This window comes from Chaetodon auriga, chromosome 14 (assembly GCF_051107435.1).
Source record: "Chaetodon auriga isolate fChaAug3 chromosome 14, fChaAug3.hap1, whole genome shotgun sequence".
NCBI lineage: Eukaryota > Metazoa > Chordata > Actinopteri > Chaetodontiformes > Chaetodontidae > Chaetodon > Chaetodon auriga.
The window spans coordinates 10,014,846-10,027,851 of NC_135087.1; the positions used below are offsets into that span (position 1 = coordinate 10,014,846).

The following is a 13,006-nucleotide window of genomic DNA, read 5'->3' on the forward strand; positions in this document are numbered from 1 at the left end:
AATGTCTTTCTCAATCCAGGGATTGGCTGAATATTTAAAAGCAGAAGTTGTTGTTTTTCAGCTTTTTATAAGGAATCATTTAAATTGTATCACAAATAAGAGAGTAAGTCTAGAGGCAGAGTCTCTTAAGTAAAAGTGGAAGTTATTTTTGCCCAATAGAAATAATGGAAACACAAAGGGTGAGCGTTTCTCTCCAAGAAGGCGGGGTTTTCTCCCTGGGGTCCTGAGCCAAACCGGTGTTATGTAACGGATACTTCTCATCCTGATGTGGAGTTAACCAGAAAGTTTACAGGCAGCGACTCAGGTCCGGTCTGCGAACATGGAGTACGGGATCATTTCAGCGGAGCGTCTGCAGAGCAGTCCCGGAACATTTTAAAGAAAATTGACCCTCGGAGCTGATTTTTAGCCAGAGAGCTGTCTTACAACCATAAACCTAATTGAAAAGCGACCTTAAACGCTGCCAAGGATCAAGTCTTTGTTGGTTAATGTTCAACTCTGGAAGCTCTGTGCCTGGAGAGGGACCTGGAAATGGGATTTCGCGTTTAGATTTTGAAAGCAGCCCGACGCACGGACGGACATGGGCAGCGGTACAAGCCGAGGGAAGAAAGTCGCACCTGCGTGTGTCAGCGAGGTGAACGTGAGCAAAACAGCTGACGACACCTCACCTAAACAAGACAACCGTCCGTTCAAGCCCCTCAAAATCCATGCGATTTTACGCAACGCGCGCAACCGTGCGCAACCGGACTGTCACAGCGAGGGCCACGACTCGGACTTTTCCAGGGAGGAGGATGATATTGATGGAGAGCTGGACACGGTTCTTGCAGATTACGAGGAGCGAGAGGGAGATACTGTGAAGAAAACTCCCCCGAAGAAGACTGTCATCAGGTCCAAAACATACGGACTGTGTCATTTCAGCCAGGAAGACGAGGAGGACTTAAGCGCAAAGGAGCCACGTGGCTCAAACGGTGGATCCAGAGGAGTAAACAAGAGGAGCAATGATGCTTTCACACACTTTAAAAGACACACACCTGCGCCCCCCTCTCAGCACAGTGTAAGGACTTTTATTATTATACTATTTGATAATTATTATTGTAGAAGTCATGCTTTCTCTGATCATTTTTAACCAGTTAAAGGATGGTTTTAGAGTTGTTCAGAGCCGAGAGGAAAACACACTGTGTAACTTCTCTCCTTTCCTCCAATCCTCCTCTCAGGGCTTTCTGACAAGAGGGCCCTTGTTGGAAGCTGTTCCCACACCAGAAAAACAGTCGTAAGTAGACAACTCCGATCAATTATTGAGTGGAGTAGTAAAAGCCGAGGAGGGCCAGATCAAATTCACTTTGAAGAGATCGAAATACCAGCCCGTTATTCTCGGGGCAGATCAGATGAGTCCGACGTCTGCAAGCAGGACAGAAACAAACAAGTGTCTGTTGTTGCTCTGTCGGAGGAGAGTGTGAAAACAGGAAGCGCAATCAAGGATATACCTTAAGGCAGCGGCCCTTTCAGCATGATGGGCCCCTTGTGCATCATATTCATTGAAAGTTCATCAGTTGATGTTGCAGGATGAGTTTTTCAAAGAGGACCCTTTATAAAAATCTACAAATGGTGTGAAAATGAGAAAGCACTCATTTGATTTGTTTTTTATGGCCAAGTTGCTGACATGTTTCTCCATTCTCCCCAGGACGTTTGGCAGCTGCCATAGCTCCTCTCTCACCATGCCAGTCATCCTGTACGATGGATCAGAAGAAGAGCTGATGGACACTATTGAGAGAGAGTTTAGTTGACCCCCAGCTGAGGAGGCTGCTGTCCTCTTCAGCTGTCTTTGTGGGACAGGGCAGTTTGCAGAGGGAATTTTTAAATGCTAAAAAGAGATAGGGAACCAGGGTTTCTTGTGACAATTTCCTGCTACTAAGGAAAGCTGCATTCACTGTATTTAAGCAGGGTTTTCTGTATAAATGTAACATTGCTTGTGTTGCACTGAAGCTGCTGCACGCCCGGCCTTTGCATTTACCCAAGTCTTATTTAACAAGGGGAAGCAGTGTAATTGCAGAGTTATAACACCGACTTGAACAGGCGCCAGGAGGTTGTGCTCACAGCCCAGGTCTGTGCACTGACAGAAGCCTCTTCACTCTGTTATCTGCATAGGTAAGGTGTCACTCTCACCCCCCAATGCTGCCACTCATCTACAGAGCACATACCTAATTACTGTACCTATTACTTACTTTACTTTAACTGGTCTGTTAATAGGTAAAGGAGACAACAAAGATTTTCTGTGGTTGCTGAAACTGAGCAGTTCTGTTAAATCTAGCCGTTAATGCACATTCTTGCATGCTATACACAATGATTGACCACCAGCAGTTTTGTGTGGCAGCACAGTGCAAAGTTTTTTCCTTAAGTGGCAACCCTGCAAAGGTATGAGCTGGGGTTGTTTATTTAAGGTTTCCTTCCTGACCACAGTTCCTGCACTTCTCCACCCATATGAAGAAGGAATGTGCAGCAAAAGAGACTTTCAGTCAGGCTCAGTTTGACTGAAGGTTCAGCCACATTCAAGCATTGAACATGCTGCCACTTAGTGGTGGAACACAGTAGTTGTGTGCACAGACGCGAACACTGAATGTGTCAACACAAATGTAGAAGTGGAGTTTTCTAATTTTGTTTTATATTACAAATAAAAATTGCTGTATTTCTCATCATGTGTGAAGTTTCTGGGAGAAAATCAGTGTGTGTGTGTGTGTGTGTGTGTGTTTCCTTTGCAGCATTGTTAAGTTGACTAATACTTAAAATACCTGTCTAGTCCAATAATCCACATGAGGAAAAGGTGTTTGATGTGCCATTTAATCATCACAGCCATCACAGGAGGAGGTTTTTTTAGAGTATTTCAGCAGGCAGACTGTACAAAATAAAATGTACATACATCACTCATAAACAATAAAATATAACACCTTAAAATATGGAGCACAATATATATAAAAAAAAAAAAAAAAAAAACGCTACCCCACAGTGTGACTGAGGGGAGTACAGTACTTTTTGTGTGACAATGCTTTGATTGTTGGCAATCAAGACATTCCTTTAACTAAAAGTTTTGTTTCTTTGAAGGCCTGTAGAAAGACATCCTCCTCTGCACCGCTGTCAGTAGTTTGGGAGGCAGGAGTGGAAGCTGATTTCTGAGCACTTCATAGTTCTTCACATTCTTCGCAATGTAATCCTCGCAAATCCTGTCAGAGGAAAAAGTCATTTCTCGTTTCTATTTCGGGAGACAGATTACAAAAGTAAAGTAAATCTATGACCTACAAAGAAATAGACCTTTCTAACAGCGGATATTTTCACTTGCTAGGTGTAACTTATAATATTAACGGTGACTCTTGTCAGTAAGCCAACACTCACATTTCCAAGTCTCTAGCACTGACACACGCACATGCAGCCTTTCTTAATTAATGTTATTCATTTCAACTGTGTTTAACAAGTCTGTTGTGCAAAGGTCTATTTCTACCATAAAATTTTAAATTGATGATTTCCAAAAATATAACAAGAATTTACCTGAACAGAGGATATGGCTGCATCTGGAAAACAAGCGCATCATTGCAATGACCCTGAAAAGAAATACGCAATGTTTGTAAAGGTCCATTTTCAGTTATACAATCACAAGATGACATATCACTCATCAGTACTTTCTCTCAAAGTTAAATCAAAGTATCAACTGTGACTGTTAGAAATCCTTCAAACCGGACCTTTAATGTGTGTTTAGGATGTTTTTAGTAATTTCAAGGGATTTAGCTCACATCAGGTCGGCTTCTTAAGTGTCTCTGTGATACTTACAGTGTCGACAAGAAGGATGTAGTCACAACTTCCACCAAACACAATCACATCCGAGTCTTTGCCTGGACACGCTGTGTGCCACAGCCTTGGAAAGGGGAAAAGATGATATTTAAAATCTGCTCACAATTTACACTCTGTAGCTCTTTTACAGAGTAATAAATCTAATCCTCTGGTCGCACAACTCGCTACCTTGGCTTATTCTTAAAAGGATGCTCGACTTCTCTCCACGTCTTTGTGTGAACATCAAACAACCACCCATCACCTGATTGAGAGAAACACGCGTTATTGAAAAGAAAACAACCAAAGGACAGAAAATGACAAAATGAACACGGGAAATAAAAGTAGTGGGTGTATTTTCTTACTCATTGGTTTGCAGTCTACACTGAGACCTCCAAACAGGAACAAGGAGCTGTCTGATACCGCTGTGAGCGTGTGCCACGATCTGCCCACTGGAGCTGTGCATGATGGGATTCTGGAAAACAGATTTTGGACAATACTGTCAAAGACAAACCTGGTAAAGGATGACGCCGTTTTAAATATCAGCGATAATGTTGAAAGAGAAGTCCTTTGGGCGCACTTGTAGTTTAGACTTAAAACAATTGTAAAAGTGTAGTAGTTATTAAGATGTGCATGTTTTCTGAAGCACAACAGAGAATCATCACACACATACATTTCTGACCACGTCCACGATTCAAGGTCCAGGCAGTGGATGTCACTCGTCCTCGTTTCCTGCATTTAAAAGAAGAGGTGAATGTGATTTGTGCTTCTTGTTGCTACTCATCAATTCTTGTCGGCTACTTATGAATTGGGACATATATGAAGAGCTGAAAAGCATTTCGGGCTCTCACCATCACTCTGCCTCCACAAATGTATCCTCTACGTCCGATCGTGGCGCTGGCGTGGGCGGCCCGGGGGGCGGGAGCTCGGCCCTGCACCCAAAAACTGTGACTGTAAAATCATCTGAGCATTTTTTTTTTTTTTAAATTGTCTTAACAGATTTCCAAAGCTGCTAAACTTCCCTCGCCTCTTAAAACATAAATCTTAAATCAGTGTATTGCCTTCAGTAATAAGACTCTCTGATTGACTTACATGGGTTTGCGCTTCACTCCAACTGACTTGCATGGGGTCAAATACATGAACCTCGTTGCTCCATCCCCAGAAGACGTCCTCCACCTGGAAACAATGAGATGGTTAAACACAGGCAAAGAAGCTTTGTTTATATGGAGGCATTTATCTTTGGTCAGTCGCACTTTCTACATATTTTTAGAACAAAATCTCCTAAAAAAATAAACACCTTGAACTTCAAACTACTAAATATGTCTCACTGATATCTTTTTATATCTTCAATGCCTAAGCTGCACTGTGGGGATAGCAAAACCTGTGACAGATTTACAGTCAGTAAAAAACACATTACCCACGATGCCTCATCTACAATGAAGCTTCTGTTCCTGCTGTCGACATCAGTCAGCAGTTTGTGACCATATCCTCCAAAGTAGATGAGCCTGGAGGATATCAAGCAAACATGATCACAACATGAAAGCGCTCTTTATGGAATCAGTTTGTAATGGAGTGATCAAAATCCCAATTAACTAGCTCTTATTTCTATTTACACTATATAATTAGACATTTATTTTTATTTTAACCAAATTCATAGCACACATTAACTGCTCTCATAAAGTCAGTGTCACAAAGTTAGAGCTACAACTTGCCCATGGTGGGTTCTGCAGTAACAACGGGCTGGAATAACTAAAAATTCACACTTTCATTGTGCTCACCTCCCATTGTAAACCCAACAGGACAGTTTGTCTCGAGGTGACGGAGCTGAGCCCATCTCATGTATAATCTTCCTCCACGTGTATTTACCGTCTGTCAGGTTGACACAATAGATCTGTTTGAAGTCAAACACTGATCACTTCTTCACGTCAGCTTCACTCAGTCTAAGCTGTGACCACACTGATCCATTATGTCCATGCATTCATATTTGCTAACAGTTTTTCCATGAGGAATGTGGCTAACTGAGCTAACTGAGCTAACTGGCTAACGGGACCTACAGCGTCAGCTATCAGCCTTACCTGATTGGTCTGTCCATTGTCATCACAACCTCCGAATATGTACATGTGTCCATTCAGGGAGCAGCCGCAGGTCCCAGACATAGAGGGCGGGATTTCCCCTGTCATGTGAAACACCTCCCTTCAAAAAAAGAAGTTTAAAAATGTGGATAAACGACTCACTTGTTTGTACAAATTCACTTCTGTCATGACACATTTTACAGCCGTGAAAAGACAAAGTGCTCATGACTCGACTGTGTCAAAAAGTATGAAAATCACCAGAAAGCAGAGGAGTAACACAGAATGTGTCACGAATCATTGGAAAACATGCATTACTTTTCTTTGTACTGACCACAAACAAGCACAGATGGAATTGATTTAATATTCTTACCATACACCTCGTTCTAAGTCATATACCCAGATTTCATCATTGGGTAGGAAAACTTCATTATCAGCAACTGACTGTAGAGAATACAACATGTCTATTACTAGGAAATAAATACGTGTAGTAACATTAAGCCTAGAGTCCAGTTCAAAAACATGTCAGTTAAGATAAGATAAGACAGGAAATTTGGGTGTCTCAGCAGCACAAGGACAGAACTAATTATAGATCAATAAAGAAACAAAAAGCAACAACAATTACAGTCAATATGATATAAAAATAAGAGCAGAGCAACAGTAAACTCCTACTTTTACATTAATGCATGCATAATAATAATCTAATGATATAATAATATAATAGTCATTGAGTATTTTAAAAACTTTCAGTACATTTTCCTGATTACACATACTTTTACTTAAATAAGCTTTTCAATGCAGGATTGTTACAGTGTTGAATGAGTACTTTTACTTCAGGATCTTTCTCTGTCCTGCGCACCGTTTGACGCACAAACTGGCCTGACGCAAACTGGAAATGCGCTGAACAATGTCAACAATGTGTGTGTGTGTGTGTGTGTGTGTGTGTGTGTGTGTGTGTGTGTGTGTGTGTGTCTTTCTCACCATGTAGCCCCCCCACACATACAGCCGGCTCTCCTCCACCACAGCCGTGTGTCCGCTCCTCTCCCGGGCCACCAGCTCCGAGCAATGCCTCTCAAACGCTGGATCCATGACTGGCTGCTATTAATAGGAGAGGAAGCCTTTGAGCTTAAAATGACCAAATCTGTCTAAAAATGTCGCCTTCGGTCCACTCTCAGCTGCGGCGAAGACTTTTATAGCAGGGGCAGTGACACGTGCATGGGAGCAGAGCTGACACAAAGGCTTTCAATGCTCGAGCTGTTCTTATCGATTTAAGATTAAAAATAACAACAATAATAATAATAATGTGAATTATGTGGCATTGGTGCGAAATTCCAAGGCTACGTAACGGAGGGCTTACGTTAAGTAGAGACAGGTAAAACAAATGACAAACCAAATGTCCGCAATACGGAAAGACTTCAAACAAATACTTCAACAAAAACAACATACTCACACGTTACAGTGCACTTTCAGATGTCGTCTGCCGTTTTCTCATGTTATGAACAACAACACACAGCTGACATAACGCCTCGTACCAGCTCCATAGACTGTCAAACATCACCAAAATAAAACACGACTTCCCGTCCTGTGCTCTTTCAAAATAAAATTCCTCTTGACCATTTTATGGAGACCAAAGTGTTTGTTTGTAATCAAATGAATCAGTAACACATTATGAAATGAGCAGATAAAGAAATTAGATATATAATACAATCATAACATTTTAATAATCCCATATATTTCATTGTTTTGTGAAATTATGTATTACATATTCAATCCTGTTGATAGTCACGATCAGACTGTGTGTTGCAGGTTATTTTTATTTTATACTGTCTTGATTGATAGATGCAGAAATGTTAATGTTAAAAAATGGCATCAAGAAACAAAACACACAAAAATATGATATCTTGGAGAAAAGGACAATTTGAAATAAAAACTGCTGGAATTAAATGAAAATGACCTGCACCAAAATCTATTGTTTCATAGTTTCAACATTAAATATCATGTCATCATTCATAATATGATTTATTATTAGGTAATTAGTATTAGGCAAAATAAGTATTCTTAGATGGAATAGAGCTTCTCAAGTAACCTGAAACCATTTTTGTTCAGTAAAAATAATACGAACAAAAAAGGGTGTTTCTCCCTGTCATAGAACTTTCTGCCTGTGGTCCTGAGTTCAGACTGGTGTTATGTGGACACAGTGATATTCATTCTAGTGTTGAGTCGCTCTGAGGTTTGTATGCCTTTCACTGTGGTCCCTTTTGTGCTCAACTCCTGCACTACCCATGAGGAGTGTCTTTTCAGCTGTCTTCACTGGATGCAGCAAATTTCCAGAAGAAAATGTGAAAATCTCAAAGAAGAATATCAAAGTCACGTTCATTGTATTTATTGTCCATTTAGTCACAAAACTGAACATCATGAAGCAACTTAATGGCAGCGTTACAACACCAACATGAACAGATGCCAGGAGCTTCTCCTCACACAGACAATGCTGTTGAACTGTCAGAGGATCACTGATCTTACCTACCATGGTCAGGCACTGTTAGCATACCCTCAGGCCTGTTTCCCACAGAGCACGCACCAGCTTGTTTGTTACATATTACTGGCTCTCTGTTTTTAGGAATGGAATGAGCATTTGGGCAGACATTTCCCTCTAACACAGCATAACTGTGTGTGTGTTACCTTCAAAATTAGAATTGCCCACCAGTTGTTTACTGTCTCGGACTGTAGTTTTTAATAAATGTCAACCCTGGAAAAGTAGCTCCGAGCTGGGATACATTTTTAAAGGCTCTCTTCCAGATTACAGTGTCTGTGCGGCTCCAGCCTTCATGCAGAGGGAATGTGTGGAAACAGAAACCTTCAATCTGGCCCCCTGCCACTTAGAGACAGTCATTTTGTGCGTGCACACATACAGTACTTGAACATGCATGTATGTATTGACAAACTGCACTTTGTGTCATTGTTTGAGACACATTTCAACCAGAGATGTAGAGAAGTAAAAACCGTTTTACGTTGAAAATACTGTAAAAATGCAACTTTGTCTTATTTTTGATTAAGTCTCTCACAGTAAACGTCTGTGTTTGTTTTTGCCATGGAAGCACTGATTAATGTGGACTGACAGTTTATTCTAATTAAAACACAAAATAAAATATGTACATAAACACATTCTGTACGGTATATTTAAAACAAAAAAATGTCAGTATGTAAATAATGATGTTCTGATGACCAGAACTTGGCATTTAAGAGGATTTTTTTAACTAACACTGTTTTGTTGAAGGCCTATAGAAAGACATCCTCCTCTGTACTGTTGCCAGTAGTTTTGAAGGCAGGAGAGGAAGCTGATTCCTGAGCTCTTCAGAGGTCCTCACATTCTTTGCAATGTAATCCTCACAAATCCTGTCAGAGGAAAAAGTCTGTTATTTTTTTCTGTCTATTTTGGGTAAAGATATTGTAAGATGTGTAAAAAAGTTTGACCTGAACAGAGGATAAGGCTGCATTTGGGAAATGAGAACATCGTTGCAGTGACCCTGAAGGGAAACAAGCAGGAAAATGTTTAAGAGCGTTGTCATTTTTACAAGACCATAAAGTGCTTCTGTTTTTTCCGGTGACACTCATTACATGGTCCTCTTTGCTTCATACTGTTTATACTGGAGACAGCATTTCTCAATTATCTTCAAGAACATGTTTTTTAATTTAATTTGTTAAGTTCTTAATCCTAACCTCATTATTCCCTTTAGTGCACATGTCTCTCTGTGATACCTACTGTGGGGACATCAGGGACGTAGTCACAACTTCCACCAAACACAACCACATCTGAGTCTTTGCCTACACATGCTGTGTGCCACAACCTTGAACAGGAGACAAGGCGCGATGTAAATAATTTATCGCTTTCCAAAATCGTGTAAAAACATGTGCACAATCTCCAAATGTTCATGTTCTGATACCTTGGCTTATTCTTAAAGGGATGCTCAACCTCTCTCCATTTCTTCTTTTCAGCATCAAACAACCACCCATCGCCTGATGGAGGAAAATATGTTTTATTGGGAAAACATTTCAAGAGGCATACAGATATATCGGTGGGTACGTGTTCTTACTCATTGGTTTGCAGTCTACACCGAGACCTCCAAACAGGAACAGGGAGCTGTCTGATACCGCTGTGAGTGAATGCCACGATCTGCGCTCTGGAGAGCTGGACGATGGGATTCTTCACGTGCAAATAAGCCAAAAGCAGCAGATGCTTTGAACATTACTGCGAATGTTAACAGAGCATATCTGTAGATTGTCATAGGTCACAATCACATACATACATTTCTGACCACGTCCATGATTCAAGGTCCAGGCAGTGCATGTCATTCATTCTGGTCTCCTGCATTTAAAAGGAGGACGACGAGTTACAAATGGCAGACTTTGATTCTTGTCTCTGTGCTTTTTGACTCCACTAACAACTGTATGCAGACAAGAGAGAAGAGCTGAAAAGCATGTAGAGTCCTCACCACAACTATGCCGCCACAAATGTACCCCCTACAACCAAGTGTGGCGCTGGCGTGGGCGGCACGGGGGCCCGGAGCACGGCCCTGCACACAGACACCGTCACTGTAAAAATCTTTGGAAATATTAGAAGTGCTCTTTAACTAAATATCGAACCTGAATCTACTTAATGTATTCAGTGTATAAAAGACTCACGTGGACTTGTGGTTCTTTCCACGTGGTGCGCACGGGGTCAAATACATGAACCTCGTTGTTCCATCCCCAAATAGCAACCTCTAACTGAAAAAACAAAGACAGCTTTACAGGTGCATCAACAGCATTAACAACAATAAGATCTAATAGAAAAGTGAAACTTATACTACAATGTAAAAGGGGAAAAAAAGAACATGTATTACCCCACACATCATAAATGCTAACTATGTGTTGCCGATGTCCTTTTTTCCCCTGGTGTAGGCCGACAGATTAGTAGTCTGTAAATAATATTACCCATGATACATCATCTATAATGAAGTTTTCGTTACTGCTGCTGAACTCCTCCGGTGGTTTTTCACCATATCCTCCAAAGTAGATGATCCTGGAGGACATTAAAAAAGGTTTCCACATTTACCACCGTGCAAGAGCGAATTACGGGTTATAGTTAATAACAAAGTGATTAAAATCAATTGATGATGAAATGCAAACAGGAACAGGCTCCAGGCCTGGCAAATACGTCTTATAATTTCCTAAAAACAAACAAACAGATAATGGATGCAGAATAGTTTAAACACATGTGCATCCTCATGGCCATAACTCACCTTCCTTTGTGAACCCAGCAGGACAGTCTTTCTCGGGGTGAGGGAGCAGAGCCGGTGGCATGCGTGATCTTCCTCCACGTGTATTTACCGTCTGTCAGGCTGACGCAATAGATCTGTTTGAAGTCAGACACTGATTACTTCTTCATGTCAGCGTTTCTCAGTCTAACCTGCGACCTTTGCTGCCATCCATTGTGCCTATTTGTCCAGATTTTTTTAATAATGTTTTTAATGTTTTTTTGCATGGGGCTGATAATTAATCATTTTCTTACACATTTCAGAGCATTTCGAAGGACATGAATGTTCAGAAGGGTTTCATTTTTGGCAACTGATCAAAATTTTGATGAACGTTCATGGCGCCATCCTTTCAGGTCAGTACAATTGTTTTAAAACAAACAGAGAAATTTGCAAAGTATATCACATTCAGGGATGGACCCACGTGCCTTCACCATGAAATCAGTCAAGCCATGTGACGTGTGTCAGCTTTAAGCTTCACCTCATCAGTCTGTCCGATGTGATCGCAACCTCCAAAAAGGTACATGTGTCCATTCAGAGAGCAGCCGCAGGACCCAGACATGTTGGGCGGGACTTCCCCTGTCATGCTGAACAGGTTCCTTATGAAAAAAACATGTAATGTGGTTAAATGACTCAAGTCCACTAATGACACAGCTTGCAGCAGCAACAAGACAGAACAGTGCAAGAGCTTTTATTGAAACATATTCAAATTCTTACCATACGCCTTGCTCTAAGTCATACGCCCAGATTTCATGACTGGGGAGAAAGATGTCTGCACCAGCAACTGACTGTAGAGAATACAACATGTTTGTTACTAAGAAATGAACATGTGCAGCTGCAGTGCATCTTGAGACTGATCACTGACTGAGCATGGTGCAAAAAACACGTTTCACATACACGCTTAGTTGACAGTTTATTTTAACCCCAAAACCTGTTGCTGACATTCAATCCAGATAAGTTTTGGACTAGGAAATACATTGCTCTTATGCATATTGGTTATCTACTACTACACTACTACTGTTATAATAGTATTAGTACAATAATTATAATAACAATAATAATAGTGAACATCACTCAAGATGGACATGAAGTGATTTAGAAATTGCAGCAAAGAATAACGTGTCATAAAACATCATTTGCAAAGTGAATAAGCTTACTTCAATTGAATTAAAAATAACTTCGTTTGAAATGATGAAAATGCCTTTATTCTGTTGTTTAATAATATAATTAATAATAAGAAACACCCTTACATAGAGATAGGTGACTAGAAACTCACCTTTAACTAAAAAACACGGGTGCTTTTTGCTTGTTCTTCAATCAGTCGCACAAACTCCTCTTAAGTGAACTGTAGAAAAAGGTCTGACTCCTTCGGAGCTCTTACCCTGCAGCCTCCCCACACATACAGCAGGTTTTCCTCCACCACAGCCGTGTGTCCGCTCCTCTCATGGGGCACCGGGTCCGAACAGAGCCTCTGATGTGTGGACTCCATGACTGGCTGCAACATGCAATGGAAGGGTGTGTCTTTTTTGCTTCAAATGACATTATCCACCTCAACATATTTTGGACACGCTCCTCTTCGTTGTTAAACCGGTTACCTGATTAGAGGGCCAGGTGGAGCCAAGTCGAAAATACTCCACGTTTGACAAAAAGTTGTACATAGAAATTGTAACCACCAAACAGTATTTTATCCAGAGGGAAACCGATTGACATGTTAAAAAAAAGACAACACCAAATTGAACACTCAATCATTTAAATAAAAACAAATTAAAAAAAAGTTGCAGGCTTAAATATTTTTTTAAAACAAAAACTGTAAAATATACTCACAGGCTGCAATAC

General features: G+C 40.7%; 3 protein-coding genes across 4 annotated transcripts; 1 reads left to right on the top strand and 2 right to left on the bottom strand.

The window, feature by feature from the left end:
- The first annotated feature begins 270 nt into the window (after positions 1 to 270).
- On the top strand, positions 271 to 2,699 carry LOC143331833 (uncharacterized). Its single transcript, XM_076749016.1, has 3 exons — positions 271 to 1,051; positions 1,212 to 1,267; positions 1,679 to 2,699. The coding sequence occupies exons 1-3, from the start codon at positions 578 to 580 to the stop codon at positions 1,779 to 1,781; spliced, it is 633 nt and encodes a 210-aa protein (XP_076605131.1). The 5' UTR covers positions 271 to 577; the 3' UTR covers positions 1,782 to 2,699.
- A 117-nt stretch (positions 2,700 to 2,816) lies between these two features.
- On the bottom strand, positions 2,817 to 7,450 carry LOC143332277 (kelch domain-containing protein 1-like). Of its 2 annotated transcripts, none has more exons than XM_076749627.1 (14): positions 7,330 to 7,450; positions 6,861 to 6,977; positions 6,253 to 6,323; positions 5,886 to 6,003; positions 5,589 to 5,701; positions 5,228 to 5,315; positions 4,903 to 4,986; positions 4,662 to 4,742; positions 4,484 to 4,542; positions 4,176 to 4,285; positions 4,003 to 4,075; positions 3,814 to 3,898; positions 3,535 to 3,587; positions 2,817 to 3,212 (listed from the first exon to the last, which is right to left on the bottom strand). In XM_076749627.1, exons 2-14 carry the CDS (start codon positions 6,966 to 6,968, stop codon positions 3,071 to 3,073), a joined length of 1,185 nt encoding a protein of 394 aa, XP_076605742.1. In that variant the 5' UTR covers positions 6,969 to 6,977; positions 7,330 to 7,450; the 3' UTR covers positions 2,817 to 3,070. The 2 variants fall into 2 exon arrangements, with proteins under 2 accessions (XP_076605742.1, XP_076605743.1); XM_076749628.1 differs by having other exon boundaries at positions 6,861 to 6,974; positions 7,330 to 7,423.
- A 1,045-nt stretch (positions 7,451 to 8,495) lies between these two features.
- LOC143332278 (kelch domain-containing protein 1-like) lies at positions 8,496 to 12,788 on the bottom strand. Its single transcript, XM_076749630.1, has 14 exons — positions 12,766 to 12,788; positions 12,552 to 12,665; positions 11,888 to 11,958; positions 11,652 to 11,769; positions 11,159 to 11,271; positions 10,851 to 10,938; positions 10,560 to 10,643; positions 10,370 to 10,450; positions 10,184 to 10,242; positions 9,971 to 10,080; positions 9,821 to 9,893; positions 9,640 to 9,724; positions 9,351 to 9,403; positions 8,496 to 9,272 (listed from the first exon to the last, which is right to left on the bottom strand). The coding sequence occupies exons 2-14, from the start codon at positions 12,657 to 12,659 to the stop codon at positions 9,134 to 9,136; spliced, it is 1,182 nt and encodes a 393-aa protein (XP_076605745.1). The 5' UTR covers positions 12,660 to 12,665; positions 12,766 to 12,788; the 3' UTR covers positions 8,496 to 9,133.
- Positions 12,789 to 13,006: the final 218 nt, after the last annotated feature.